Genomic DNA, 15253 nt, shown 5'->3' with positions numbered 1-15253 from the left:
CACACACACACACACACACACACACACACACACACACACACACACACACACACACACACACACACACACACACACACACACACACACACACACACACACATCAATACAAACTGGACATATTGCTTCATGATATGCGCTGGTCCAATATTCCAGGTCTAATAAACCTCAGATACATCAACTCAATAAACAAGATAAGGAAAACACACACAGATAAATCGGCAATGCTAAAGATAACAAGTCTGGGTGGAAAACAAAGAGTCTATTTCTGCTGTGGTGACTAATCTGAATCTGAGTCCATATGTGACTGAAAACACCATGAAGCACAGAAGAAAGAAAGACCAGCAGAGAGATGCCAGGCGACAAGCAGTGGGTTTTCAAAATGACTTTTCCATGTGAAACTTCCCTCGGCACCGCTGAGGACACAAACAAACCTGTATCAATGCAAGAGCCGCTGTGCCACTGCAACACGCAAATTAATGTCTTGAAAGGTTAAAAGCATCCAGAATAGAAAATAACCTGTATGATACAGCAGGCAGACTGTGGTCTGAGACGATGAAATGTGGCCAGACAGTCGATTCGCTGAATGTGTATATCTAGCTTCTATCAGCACCACGGTATCAGGGAAACCTCACAAAACAAAACAAAGCCGCATATAAGAACCTTGATCCCTCGTCCTTCTTTTTGAAACAGAACTTGCCGACAAAGTCAAAATCAAAAGGACTGCAGCTGCACACAGCATCAGTGAGGATTACAAATGAACTCAATGTGGTTCGACATCTGTCAGTGTCATCCAGTTTCTACCTGATGCAATTTCACATTGTATTTAAAGGTGTTGTAGTCAACTTGTGTACATTTGATCACACCAGCCTGGATGTAGGGCTGGGCGATATAGCGATAACGATCGCAAAATAACTTTTCCTCTATCAATCATATGGCTGTGTGGCTCACCTTAGAGAATAACTGATAACAGTTGAGTCAATCTATAGCTATATATGATTATGATATATCTTCAAATCTGACTGAAATCGTGATATATAGCCTATCGATATCGACTGATATGAAAAATATTATTGTGATAGGATTTTTTCTCATATTGCCCAGCCCTACCTGGATGTCAGATTACACAATGATTCATAACATATTAATATTACATGTGTCCTATCAAAGCACAGGTGGGACTCTGAGCAAACATTCATACCAGAGCCTATATGGTTCTAATCCCCTCACTTCCTGTTTGAAGTATCAAAGACTCATTTTGCCGCCTGCTACTCTTCCTCTTCTGTTTACAGTCAGGTTCTAGTGTGTAAAAATAAAAGTTTACAGGTGAATTCGCAAGATTTGATTCATTTCAAAACAACCACATGGTTCATTTCTCATCAAACAATGAACAAACGATTTCTGAGTCACATAAAGAAGCAGCAACCTGCCAACCACAATCCACAAAACCACAATGAGCTGGAAGGAGCTAAAAGCTGCTAAAAGCAGTTGATGATGAGCCTGAGTGCTAACCAAAAATATAATACCAAGAATACAGTATAATGGAGCTCTGAGGGTGTCTTATGGAGGCCTAACACACCATGTCCAGACTTCTAGTGCCACACAACTAGTGTGATGGGTGTAGAAAAGAAAATGACTAAGGTGCTTTAATTCTCTCTTTCAAATATCTGTGTAAAATGTAATATTTTATGCCACTAAATGGGGACATTTTGTAGTGCAAATACATTTTTCATCTACTTGTGTATCTGCAACCAGTGAATTTGCCTTTTTTGGAACACTGGTGAAACATGGAAGGGATGACTCAAAGTACCTAGTATCTGTCATCACAGATGTCAGGCCAATGTGTGTGAGGATTATGAATGAAAAGGAAATGTGAATATTTTTTTTGCAAGTCGATTTACGTCCCTAAGTGTTCTGCTTGTTTCCCTAAAATTAGGGGCCACTGTGCCCCTAGTGATAAATAATAGTCTGGAGCCCTGTCAGTTTTACATCAACATAAACAGTAAAAAACAATGAAGACATGTCATTTATATGTCGCATCTCCTACTCTTCATATCAGCGACCTGTGTGTAGCGTTGGTGTACATTTACATTTAAATAGAGGTCTTACTCTCCTGGCTTTTCATGCACTTCTCAGTATCACATCTGCCACTGCAGGACTGAGCGTGTGTGTGTGTGTGTGTGTGTGTGTCCGTGCTTAGCAACAGACCACGAATATTCTTGGAAACATGTGGCGCAAGAGGAGAGAACTGGGCATGCTCAGATGTTCTCAACAGGTCGCTGAGCACGGTGCTACAGGTACCTGCTTCTCTTTTGTCTGAGCTTTTTTTCCTCCACTTCTTCTTTCCCTTTGCATCTTTACTGATCCATCCAATTTCAGTTCATTTGTTACACAGCATGAAGAAAACCACATGCTTGCACAAACCCCCCCTCATCTCTCACACACATGCACATACACACACACACATACACATAGTGAAGGGGAGCATCAGCAGCTTGTATTCTCTCTCTCTGCTGCTCTAAGAGGGCTGCCCTAATTCTTCTTGACAAGGGCTGGGAGAGCCAAGAGAACATCTCAGCACACACACACTGATACACACACACACACATGCTAAAATATGCCATGCCGCTATCCCTTTACACACAGACATGTGCAACAAAATACACATCAGTCATGGACAACACACAGCCACGCATCTGTGCCAGTGGCATTTTACCTTAATTGCCTCTGTCACCGCTTTCAGTGCAGTTTAGTCCAAGTCGCCTAGTTTCCTCCATCAACACATGACTGGAAGAGCTCAGTACTGTCTGGGCTGGCTGCTTCACATACAGATATGACAGAACGATCTTATTCCTCTGTGTTTGTTGTTAATGTTTAGAATCATTTTCATGCTCAGTCATGGAGTATATACTGTAATGTCAGGACGTGGCGTGTTAAATGGGACATTCTCAAACAGTCAGTGTTTATGTGTGTGTGTGTGTGTGTGTGTGTGTGTGTGTGTGTGTGTGTGTGTGTGTGTGTGTGTGTGTGTGTGTATGGGTGGTTTTGCGATTGTGTCTGCACATGTCTGTCTCTGTGAATAACCCTGTTACAGACCGACAGAGTGAGTGTGTAAGTGCACGTGCGTGCACGTTTGTGTAACGGTTGTGACGAGGTTACTCTGAGCTATCGTCGGCGACAACAGGGCAAGGGGATGAGAGAGAGACGGAGGGAGAGAGGGAGGGAGGAAGATGGAGGTATTTCTCTTTCTATCTCCGACTCCCCTCGCTCCTTACCCTTCTTTTTTCTCACATGTGTGCATGCGGCCTTCCTACCATGTTATCAGCAGGACACCAAGTGTGTGTTTGTGTATGTGAGAGAAGGAGACAGGCGTGCTTGTAGTGTGCAGGGCGAGGCCATGGGCTTCTACATGAGGGAGGGAGACAGACGGGGTTGGTGGGAGGCAGCATCACAGGCTGGAAACACGGCTGTGAGGGTGATTTACTGTATGTCAAGTAATCTTACTTGTCATATAGTCTAAATCTGTGTTGCAAATGTCAATCTGAGAGCTCATTGTGAAGCGACGTGCCTCTCTTTTTGTGAAACAGCAGAGGAAAAAAAATATCTCATCAGATGCAGCCTATTCTCCATCCAGATATCTCATCCAAAAATGTCCCAAAAAAACAAAAATCAAATTGGGCTGGCAGAATTTATAGGAGATGTTTTGATTCCTTTATTATGGCTTCATGGCCCACGGGACGCAATCTACATCAGTATGAAAATAAAATGTCAGAGCATCAAAATGTGAGCGTATTTAATGTGTGTCTCTTGTGCTGAAAATGTCATCAGCTGTTTGACTGATGGGAGGCACAGCGGCGCAAATTCCTGCCAGTGTGAGTGCACGACGAGGGTTTAAATGCTTTTAAACACGTGTGTGCTTGTGTTACTGTATGTATATTACGTCTGTGTAGGGATGGGTACCGAAATTCGGTACTTTTTTGGTACCGACCGAATTCCCACCAAAGTACCGAGTATCGATTCACATAAAGTCAATCGGTACCACATTTCGGTACCTGAACGCACCTTCGTCGTGCGGCAGTCTGCATGAGCCCCGCACACTCGCGCCCGCCCCCCTTCTCTCTCTCTCTCTCTCTCTCTCTCTCTCTCTCTCTCTCTGAAATGAGACGCGGAGAAGCGGTAGAGCCAGCCCGTCGTTTTAAATCACTACCTGAAAAACAGCCGTCCGTCATTTAACGTGAGGAACGGACTGTTGTGACAATCTGTACCGAAGCGGTCCGGTCCCGAGTCCCGCTTCTCATCACAGCGGCGCCATTCAAGTCCTCGTCACGTAATGAGAGCACATCTATGACCTAAACGAGGATGAAGTCTCCCCCTCTCCTCTCGTCAAAACGTGAAGTCCACATGTTGCAGAGTTTGCACTGCAGTTTCAGTTGTTTTTTTATTTGACAAAGTTTCACACAGAGCTTTCTGATGGCTGTAGGAGTCTTTCCATGTTTCTCCTCAGTAAAAACGGACATTTTTTTCAGACAAGACGATAGTCTCATATACTTTTTTTTTTTTTTTTTTTCATTGAATGACTATTCCATTATATGAAAATCATTGCCCATCCCTAAAACATAAAATACTCTTAAAGGCTGAGGAGTTGTGATGTTAAGAGGTAAATATTAAAATTTTAGACATTTTGAGTTTTTTTTTTTTTTTTTTTAATTACCACACACACAAAAAGTACCGAAAACAGGTACCGATTGGTACCGATATCGGTTCCCAGGTACCGAGTATCGATACCGTATCGATTCAAATGCGAAAGGTACCCATCCCTACGTCTGTGCATGTCAGCCCATAAGCAATCCTTCACTTCCACTGCTCCCCGGGGGTCCTGTTCAACATCTTTGTCGTTATTGATGAATTAATTTGCTATTGCGCCTTCAGCACATTCTCTGATGGTCCGCTGAGTGGAGCTTTCAACGCCTGTTTGACCCTGAGGTCAACAGGTCTCGCTGCATATTTATTCTCCAGGAATATCTTAAAGGGATAGTTCAACATTTTGGCAAATTGGCCCCAATCAAGAAATAACCAAGAAATCCCATGAGCCTCTGCAGCGTAGCTCTGAGCAGCTCGTGGCTCTGCTCCGCTGTTCTAAAAATAGCTTGCACCGACAAATAAAGGTAACAAACCTACTGCTATGACTATAGGGATTATGGCAAAGGGCCAATTTGAACTATCCCTTTAAGAGGAACACAGAAGAACCTCCACAAGACCAAGCCGATCAAATACGATTAACGATTTTTAACCATTCATCAGTCCCACTATTTTGTCTTAACAAGACCCCCTTATTCTGACACCTTTGCTTGTTTACGCTGAACCAGACAAGCTGGCACATTGCTGTGTGTGATTTTAAATAAAGTGTTGATGTCTCAGCAGTCAGAGTGGTGGCGGTTGCATATGTCTCTCCATGCTTTCACACAGATGTCACTCTAACTCTTTGACCTCCTGCCTTTCCGCCTTGAACAGGCTAGGTAGAAGGGGTTTATTTGCCTGTGAGTGGCTGATGTGGAAGGTATTTGTGTATGTATGTGGGTCTCACTGTGCGTGTGTGTGTATGTCCTTGAGTCCATGTTTTATTACCTGCATTTAAAATAACACCACACCTGTCTAACCTTGAGAGTAAGGCCGATGGGTACACCTATTACCCCTATATGTATTACTTCTGCATGTAGCAGCAGAGTGGTACACAACTGATTTGTGTGTGTGTGTGTGTGTTTGTGTGAGCGAGGGAGCGCACATGTGTTTGTGTAGCCCTTGACCTTTGCCAATGACTCGCTCTCCCTCTCTGTCAGATCTTTATCAATCCATTTTCTCGCCACAGCTCTACAGCTTGATGTATGGATCAGAGGCATTGTAAGTGTGTGGCTTGTGTGTGTGTGTGTGTGTGTGTGTGTGTGTGTGTGTGTGTGTGTGTGTGTGTGTGTGTGTGTGTGTGTGTGTGTGTGTACAGTGCAATTAAGCAGACATAGACACACATAAGTCCTGACACGGTGCACATGCGTCTGGTGACTTATGTAGAAAAACTCCCCGCGGTGAGCACACAACAGAACGAAGGAGGTCGATAGTAATTTCCTCAGAGTGCATAAATCTTTACTGACCTGAGCAGAAAAAAAACCCAAACCTGATTAGAGAACAGGACTCGGGCCTCTAACCCGCACAAAAAACTCTCCTAGATGCACATAACGACACTCCAAAAGCACACTCATGATCCAGACAGAGGTAATGCAAGGCAGACAAGACAATAGCATCAATTCATAGCAGCTCAGAAAGGGTTTTTTTCTCCAATACAGCTTTGTCTCACTGATTGCCAGCACCACGCATTGTCATCCAAAATCATTTGTACCCCCTGCTGCTCGGAACCACGTGTAAACACAGAGAAAAAAAGTTATCGGCCGTCGTCGTGTCATCGCGCACACTCGCACACACCCCTTTTGTGCTTTTGGCTGGCATTGAACCGGCGCCCAGCAGGCAACCCATGTCTTCCCTTCAAAGTGATGGCTGTCAGCGACGTCTTCAATAAGAGAACCATTATGTGAGCTCTTTGGGGGCCAAAAAGGTCAACGCAATCACTTCCCCACAGACGAGTGGGAGTGAGCGACCTGAAAATAGATAGCGGGTTGGTCCTGAGTTGTGATGTTAAAGGGCGGGGTCGCAAGGTAAGTGGCTCAAACGGAGGCAGCAAAATAGAAGGCGGCGTGATAAAGATTTCCTGTAGCTGCGGAGAAATATCAATAGCGAGATTTAAAATGTGAATCAGCACGATCAATGGTGTGAAGTCCATGGGGGGCCATGTGACCCTCGAGGAATCTGAGAGTCTCATCCATTAGCTTTACTTTATCTCTTAAAGCAGAAGTAAGCGGAATGTTTGTGTTAATATAAGTCTTAAATAGTTGTATCTTCCGACAGCAATCACTTCTATAGAGTGTTTGGTCTGAAACACGGGTCTGTCAGTCACTCTGCTCTGCTGTAAGCCCAGGAGAAAACTTTCCTTGTATCCTACAACCTTTATCCAATGAGGAGAGAGAACGGCATAAAGGGGCGGTCCTCTCTGTGTGTGCAGCCAAGGGATGCGCGTGAATGTGGTGACGTAGGGACAAGGGCAGGGACTGCTAACTCCATCGGCTGACAGGAAGTTAGCCAAAACCACTGGATCGCTTACTTCTGCTTTAAAGAAATGCAGTGACACTAAATACTCTGCTGATACCAGTCGTGACTGGTGCAGTCGATGATGAACGATAACAATTCTGGGGGAATCAGTGTCAGTAAGAAAGGCACCAAAGTGTAACTTTTTAATCTGCTTTTAATGCTCTCTTTGGGATTATTTTTTTAAGGATGTGATGTGTGAGTATGTTCTCATTATGACAGCAGTGGTATAGAGTCCAAATGAAAGCTACTTCCTTTAATCTTGGCTCAATAGTCCAAAGTCTGTGTGTGCTAAGATCCAGCTTTACACAGCCTACATTTATCTAGCCTACTTTTCATCCTTTTCTTGGCTCTGGCCCAATAACTTAAAGTGTCTTCTATCTGCTTCCCAAGCAGAGATTCAAACATAATCATTGTTTTTATTTTTGGAAATCTCACAATCTTGTAATAAAACCACTTCTTAGATCTCACTAATTTTCATAGTCAATCTGGAGACTAAAATTCATGGTAGCAGTTAATGGGTTTTTTCTTAATTGGTGCAGAGTTAACTTTGTACATGGGGTCCAACGTGGAACTCTTTTCAACAGTCCACCTTGTCTGCTATCAACTGCTCTCCAAAGTGGATTTAAAAATGGTTTGAATTGAGCATGGTTTGATCATCACACACTTATGGCCTCACCAAATATGACGTATCTCAAAATATGACAGAAGTTTGAGTCTGGCTTCTTTCTGTGGTATCTGGAAACATATCACAAATACAATAAATTCTTGAAGTCTAATGTGTTTAAATTTCACATACACATACACACACCACTCTGCAACACTTCATGCTACACTATTGATTTGCAGACATAAACAAAAGTTTGTTTCCTTGTTTGTTTGTCAGAGGGTAATTGGTTGCCAGTGTTACACCACAACAATTGCAACTCACATCCAAACCAAAGACTTCATAGTCAACACTGAAATGGGAAAGTGTACACTGTGCATGCAGCCACAGAAATACAAACACACAAATACACAATAGCTCCTAGTTATTAGCTGCTGGTTGTGTTGGTAACATGACTGACTGACTGTCAGCCTGACTGACAGCAGGAGAAATGATCTGGGTGGATCTGAGTAAGTCAGTCCACAGTCACTGTGATGTATATAACCATTTTACCTTTGTATACACTGCAGCTTTTCTGTCCTAAACAAACACATTCACTGATTAGATGAGTCACTTTGAAACTAGCTGGATTTCACAGCCAGTTATCATCTAATTGATTATACAAGACACGCATAAATACTCCAGCTCCCACCACCTTAGGAACTCCTAAGGTGGTGGGAGATCATTTACAAATGAGATAATACGGAAATGAGATCATACAAACGACTGTAACAGGTTCATCTGTGTAAGTGCAGTCATGCTGCGTTCAGCTTTACTCTAACACCAGCTGATGGGCAACACGAGTGCTGAGAAAAATGAAGAAACTACAGGAATGAGAGAAGGCACGAGATGTTACTCATGCTATGATTTGTTTCAATAGGAGTCTGCTTTCCAGCTCCAAAGTGTCGCTGTGTGCCCGGCCAACACACACCGACAGCCCTGCTGCCAAACCAGCCCATTCACAAGTAGACAAAGGCCAGGCTTTCCCACCACGCCACACAACACAGTCCTCCTCTTGAACACCAATGACCAGCGTATGATTGCCTCGTCCGCCCGCTGCCAACTGATTCAAAGTGCGGGCTGCCTCCGTCTACTGTGCACTGATCCAGCTTCAATGGGAGAGTTTAGATTGGTTCCACCAGAGAGGACACTCTCACCTGCCATGTCCTGAGGCAGTGCTTCAGTAAAGGTCAAATGGTGAGGGTTCAGAATTGGTGGTTAGGCAGTAAGGGAGAATATGAAATTGCCACAAAACACTGGTTCAAACTACTCTTACATAATGGTTATTTGAACTCGTATTTGGTGTGACAAGAAATACCTAAAGCCGCAGGACTACTTGTGGTTTGAAGCTGATTTGATGACACATTTTTTGAGTGAATCCATTAGGATCACAGCAGTCGCATGTCCCAGCCTTCAGGCTTGCACAAATATGACCTCGTTTTCAAATTTGGCCTCCTTTCATATTTCTAAACCAACCTTTACTGAAATCAGTCCGGAACAATTTACACAGACATGTATTAAGTGTGTAGTGCGGTGTTTTGGATACATGATGATTAAGACTAATAAAGACCTCACATGTGCACAACAAAGCATGCATATGTGTGTGATGGTCAGCCAATCCGATGCTTACTGTACCATCTTTCAATTTTTCATTTACACCACAACTAATATGTTGTGGCAACAGTGAGCGCTGGCGAGAGATTCCTTTTTTTTTCATGCATCTCGTTGCTCGACAGCAGAGAGAAGGTAGACAGAGGAGACGGCCCGATAGTTATTACTATCAACAGTTACCATGTTTACTGACAGTGCTGGGATGCATACTGTAGCAAGAAACAGAGCGAGGACAGAGAGACAGGGTAAAATCGTGCCAACCAGCCTGACTGACACTGTCTACATCCTACTACAGTGCTGCTAATAGGGGAAAAAAAAGCAAAAAGAAAAGAATTGCAGCAACAGTAGAAATAATAAAACATAACACACAAACATGTTTTGAGTGACATAGCAGCCTGCTGGCATCGTCAGTATCAGAGTGGTAACAGCAACCCTTTATACCCAGAGGCAGACTGTCCAGCATGGAGCACTTTCCTCCTTTGAATACAGAAACTGTGAAAATTCAGCAAAGAGTGCTAGAAGTGAAAAAAAAAAAAAAACAGTTTGATATGTGTGTAAGATCAACAAGTGGACCAGAGAGTAACATGGCCACAACTTGTGATTATTTGTGAAGAATCTGCCTTCATCACCATTGTTATCTCAATTGGACAATAAATAACATCAACAATAAATAAATAACATGAAAGATGTTCATCAGATTTCTCTAGGTGACATTATCAGTTGTTCCTTTGGTCGGACCGACAGTCCACTGCCAAAAAGCTTGTTATAATAATGTAAAATTGAAGTACAAGAGTGACATTGAGGAAACAGCCTACAGGTAGATCCATCACCAGCTAATTGAGCGACAGATCATTTCAGCTGTAGAAGGCATATTCATTGAAACCCAACTAAGACTCACTATCATTGGATTTTTTTTTTTTAATATTCAATATGAGCTTTGGCACAAATATCAAAACAATAGTTGTTGATTCCTTACATGATCAACATGTAGGCTACATGTAAGGATCATTAGTCATTTGTAGTAAAAAATAATAATAATACGGTTTGAATGAGAAACTGTCTGATTGATGTGAATATGCTACAGTTGATGCTAACCAACAGTGCTTAACAGATTTCAATACTACAGGCACAGCTTGACTGGTAGCCCAATAGTACTATGGCTGAATATCCAATACATTATACTGTACTGTTACTATACAAGTAAACACACTCAACTTCCGCTGCCTGTACAGTGACCAAAGGCATCTTTGAAATACTAACCTGAGACCTGAACTACAAAAACTAACTTTCTCCAAACCCAGAAGAACCTGAGGAACCTGTCACTTGTTTTAGATGTTTTAGATGCACTGCTTTTGTGTGTGACTGTGAAATAACAGGAAACAACCTGTGTGCTGGCCCGATCGATGACCCTAATGGTATATTTGGACTTGGGGCCATTCACCACAGAGTCCCCTGGCTCAAACATGTAGGTGGTAACACTAAAGTGCATCAGGGAGTAATTTATTCTTCTGTGACTGTTCGAGGGTGGGTGAGGGATAGATTCTGTGTACAGTCATTTATATACGTAGCCCGACGGTATGCGGTATGTGTGAACATACTTTTATGCATGTGTGCTTTTGTGCTGCACAGTGGGCAGAGCTGGCGGTGGATCGATCCAAGCTGATACCTCAGGCTCTCCCATCAATCAGCAAAATGTCTCTGGCTAACTGCTGCGTCTGAGCCAGGCTCCATTCACATTCCCCACTGCAGCAGAGTATTATCAGAATTAGCTGGAGATACAGGCTAAAGAGGATCCGTCAATATTTCTCCAACTATTATGTCACCGCTGACTACATAACAATTACACGAAGGAGAGCCGTTTAGAATGAGGTGCTCAGACTCTTTCTTTTCCCACCTTCTGCACTTCCTCTTTTCCAAGTTCCTGTGGTGATAAGTCATTCAGTGTCTTAAAAAGGCTTAACAAGTATGAATATGAAATCAAAAGTGAAAATGAGAGATGATTAAACAACACTTGTTGGCAAATTGCCTGTAAAGAGTTCTTCCTGGTAGTTACAACACCTTAAAACCAGAATGCACAAAGTAAGACTTTGCCATTTCCTATGGAAAGTCACTAATGAACGCTGCAGATTTCTGCACTCTCCTTCCATTAGATCCACTCAAACACAAGATTCAGTTTCCAAGCTCTCTCTCTTCTCTTTCATCATAAATCACTTGTGAATGACGGTAACACTCATTGCAGGTGTATTATCATTCAAAATGCCACTCATGTTGCTCACTCTTGAGCCACTGTCTCGTCAGTTCCTTTTCTCATTCTTACACCACCCTACACACACATGGGGAGGGGGTAACTTAAAAAAAAAGTTACCATGGTGATAATTTACACTGCCCATTCCGCTTACAAAACAAATGAAACATACAGGAATACACAACGTGTAGTCTATAGATAAACTCCCACAAACAGGTAGAGTGAGTGCACACGCACACACCTGGATGTAACCATGGCATTTCCACTCCCCCTCGGGTTGGAGGTGGGAGGGCAGCCACCAAAACACACTCTCCCTCGGGGGCTGAGGAGCTGGGTGACTCAGACATTAGCAAACTCTACCAAACTATATATTCTACTGGAACATGACATGATCTCTGTTACTAAGGAGATGGGACTGAAACTGTAACCACAGTATCTGAGGGACTCAGGAGAAGCAGCACACTGTTTCTGTCCATTCCACTAATGAGAGTAGTGGAGCAGTATAGCACTGCATTAAGTTCATCTGGAAAGTTTATCTTTACTTTATGTGCTGTTACATGTGTTACATTTCAATCATGCTTTCATCACAGACAAACATTTGCTACAGTTGAAAGAATAAATTGATTTCATGTTGCAATCTCTGATCCAACACACCCAGCTACTGTAACCACCTGTTTCAACGCTTTAGGTCCATATCAACTAAAACAACGCCGTTCCCACTCAGGTCACTGAACTCCACCCACCTCCAAACTCTATGTTAAATATATAGTCTGTATGGAAAATGTTTGATGTTTATGTTGTTGATGTATGTTAAATGTACAGCATGCATGTGTAGTGTTTGATGATGTTTTGTGCCAACACAGAACTATGTGCTTATTGTGCTACCATCCTGTGCCAAAAGCAAATTCTGCCGACTTGTTCTTGAGTCCTTAATAAATGAAATGAAATGCATTGTGTAAAGTCAACCCCACATAAAACAATACTGAGTCGCAGAACTTAAAGGGACAACGAGTTTCTATTTGGTTATAAAAAAGTCTCACGTTAATGTGGATGAATCTACGTTACCACTTGTTAATGGCTCCATTTTCCATAAATATATCGTTTTGTCTCTATGGTTATTTTGTTATTATTAGTGGTGGTGGAAATGCTGGTCGAGGCAACGTTTCTTTACTTTCGGTTTCATGGCGAGTCATGAGAATAACGCCGCTGTCATTGTCCCTTTAAGAGGAAGTTCACAAGCAGAGTTAGAGACCATAAACAAAAGCCCCATACAGGTAGCAACAATATAAACTGGCATCTCCTTGGTATCTGCCCAAACCTGTTCTTCAAATGCAAGAAAAGTTTTCTTATTCCAGGAAGATTACTGTTCAACCTTTACAGACTTACAATACATATAATCAGATATAAATTAACGCACACTGCCCAGACTCTAATAAAAGATCATTTAGCAAATGAGAAGAACACCCACACACTGCACCCTATTGAATGCAACCAATTCACAGCTTGTTTTAACAGTATGTTTTTTATAGCCTGTAGGCAGCGATATAACAACGCAGATGATTACAAAACACTGTAAGCTATTTTACAACAACAGCAGCTGCACTGTGACACTTCATTGTTGTTGACGTGCCATATTTAAGAGGAAACATTATTTTCAAAAGGCTTTTGTTCAGATGTGTTTTATCTTTCCGCTGTAAACATTTACAGGTGTATTAAGGTGGTAAAAGACAGAACTAACAGTGCATATAGGCTACTGTATAATGGTCCCTGTTTGCTTTAGTGGAGGCAACACATTTAATTGGATCTTCTAGGGGGGGCTGGTCAGTGAAGCATATACAGGTAGTGTGCAGATCACTGTGGGTCACCAGTCTGTTAAAAAGAAGCCACATTCCCTGCATTTCCCTCCCTGCTCATTTGCAGAGTAAAAATCCTCAGTGAATGAGAAACAAAGACCCCCTTCAGAGGGTTAAATACACTCTAGCCTTGTCCCCTGCTTTCCCCGTCTGTTTCCATCATGTCAGCCACACGCGCGGACACACACACATCCATCACAACTCCTCCAAACAATTTATGATTGAATACATTTTACATGTATTTGATAGGCAAGCCGAGTGGCCTGTTAGGACAGCTGACAAACAACACTGTCAGGTGTCAAATACTGCAAAGACAACAATAAGACAAGTCTTAGGAGGGACAACACAGCTGGGGAACGTCTACACAATTAACAATTAATCATTAGTGTCAACAATTACACTGCATTTTCTATCATACACTCAACACAGGACCCCTTCCTACACTGTTTACCTATTTGATGTGTATCGACGTTATTATGCTTATATAGTGTGACTGAAGGCTACGTTTTGTATATTTTGTACACTCCTGAACATTGTTTCAAACTGCCATTACTTTGAACTTGTTTAAAACATGTTAGCTAATAAAAATAAGTAAATAGATAAAATAAAATAAAAAGTAAGCTGGCGCGTCTCAAAAACGATTGAGTGTCGATCTTCCTGTGTTTTAACATCACAGTATTCACCTATAATGTAGTCTAGAGTTTTGTTGTGTTATAGTCTCGTGTACACGTTATCCTCCATAAACAGTGAGGCTATCATGGCTAGTTGAAGTGGACTAAAAGTGACAGCCAACACGGCTCGTGATGGTCACGCTGCCAAACGGACAGTAACTAACAGTGTGACGTTACTCCGACTCGGTGAGAGGAAAACGTGATATTTACACGGTGCTGTCTGTCGGTGGAAAAACAACGAAAGGAATGTCAACAAAAAGTTAGTGGGAGTTAAAGTAGCCTACACTTGACTGAGCTGTGTTGTTGTTCCGGTCTGGCTGCGGTAGGTGGACACACATTCCCTTACCTGCAGGACACTGTGATTTCAACTTTGGTGGCTGGAATAGACGCGTTGAGAGGGTCGAGGTCGCCTAACGACGCCATGTTTAGGAAGCCGTTGTTCATCCTGTCAGTTGTTCTCCTCTTCCCCTCTTCTTCTTTTCCCCCGTGCGGTCCAATCCTCCTCTTTATGAGCGACGAAGGAGCGCGAGCAGCTCCGCGTGCGTTTGTGTGTGTGAGTGAGTGTGAGCGCGCGCCTCCTCGGCGAGAAGTGGAGCAAAGAGAGAGGGAGAGGGGAGAGATAGAGGCTGGAGAAGTGATGTCACCTCTCCTCCTTTTCTCCCTTTCTCCCTCCTCTGTGTGTTTCTCTCATTTCCCTCTCCCTTCTCCTCTTTTGGTATGCCACCCTGCCATCTCCTTCCCCCTCTTTTTTTTCTTTCGTTTCTCAGTTTAAATCCAGTTCAGTTAACTTTTGTTCTGTGCATATAAATTCAGATTTACTGGCATGGAAGTTATGACAATGACACAATCACCATGAAAAGGGCATGCAGTAGATTTGCCATGAAAAGTATTTCCTGTGTGTGTGTGTGTGTGTGTGTGTGTGTGTGTGTGTGTGTGTGTGTGTGTGTGTGTGTGTGTGTGTGTGTGTGTGTGTGTGTGTGTGTGTGTGCGTGCGTGCGCGCGCGCACTCAGGCATGCACGCATTTCATCAGCTCCCCTCAAT

General features: G+C 42.8%; 1 protein-coding gene across 1 annotated transcript in view; it reads right to left on the bottom strand.

Moving 5' to 3' along the window:
* The window catches only part of LOC311006887 (copine-8), a 108502-nt gene extending 93749 nt beyond the window's left edge, over nt 1–14753 (bottom strand). The window contains exon 1 of the mRNA XM_083999898.1: nt 14558–14753. Within this exon, the coding sequence (XP_083856024.1) occupies nt 14558–14655 (98 nt within the window). The 5' untranslated portion in view covers nt 14656–14753. The remainder of the gene's footprint in view (nt 1–14557) is intronic.
* Nucleotides 14754–15253: the final 500 nt, after the last annotated feature.

This window comes from Trachurus trachurus, assembly GCF_905171665.1.
Source record: "Trachurus trachurus genome assembly, chromosome: 23".
In the NCBI taxonomy this organism is placed as follows: Eukaryota; Metazoa; Chordata; class Actinopteri; order Carangiformes; family Carangidae; genus Trachurus; species Trachurus trachurus.
This window is presented reverse-complemented; position numbering and strand designations above follow the sequence as displayed.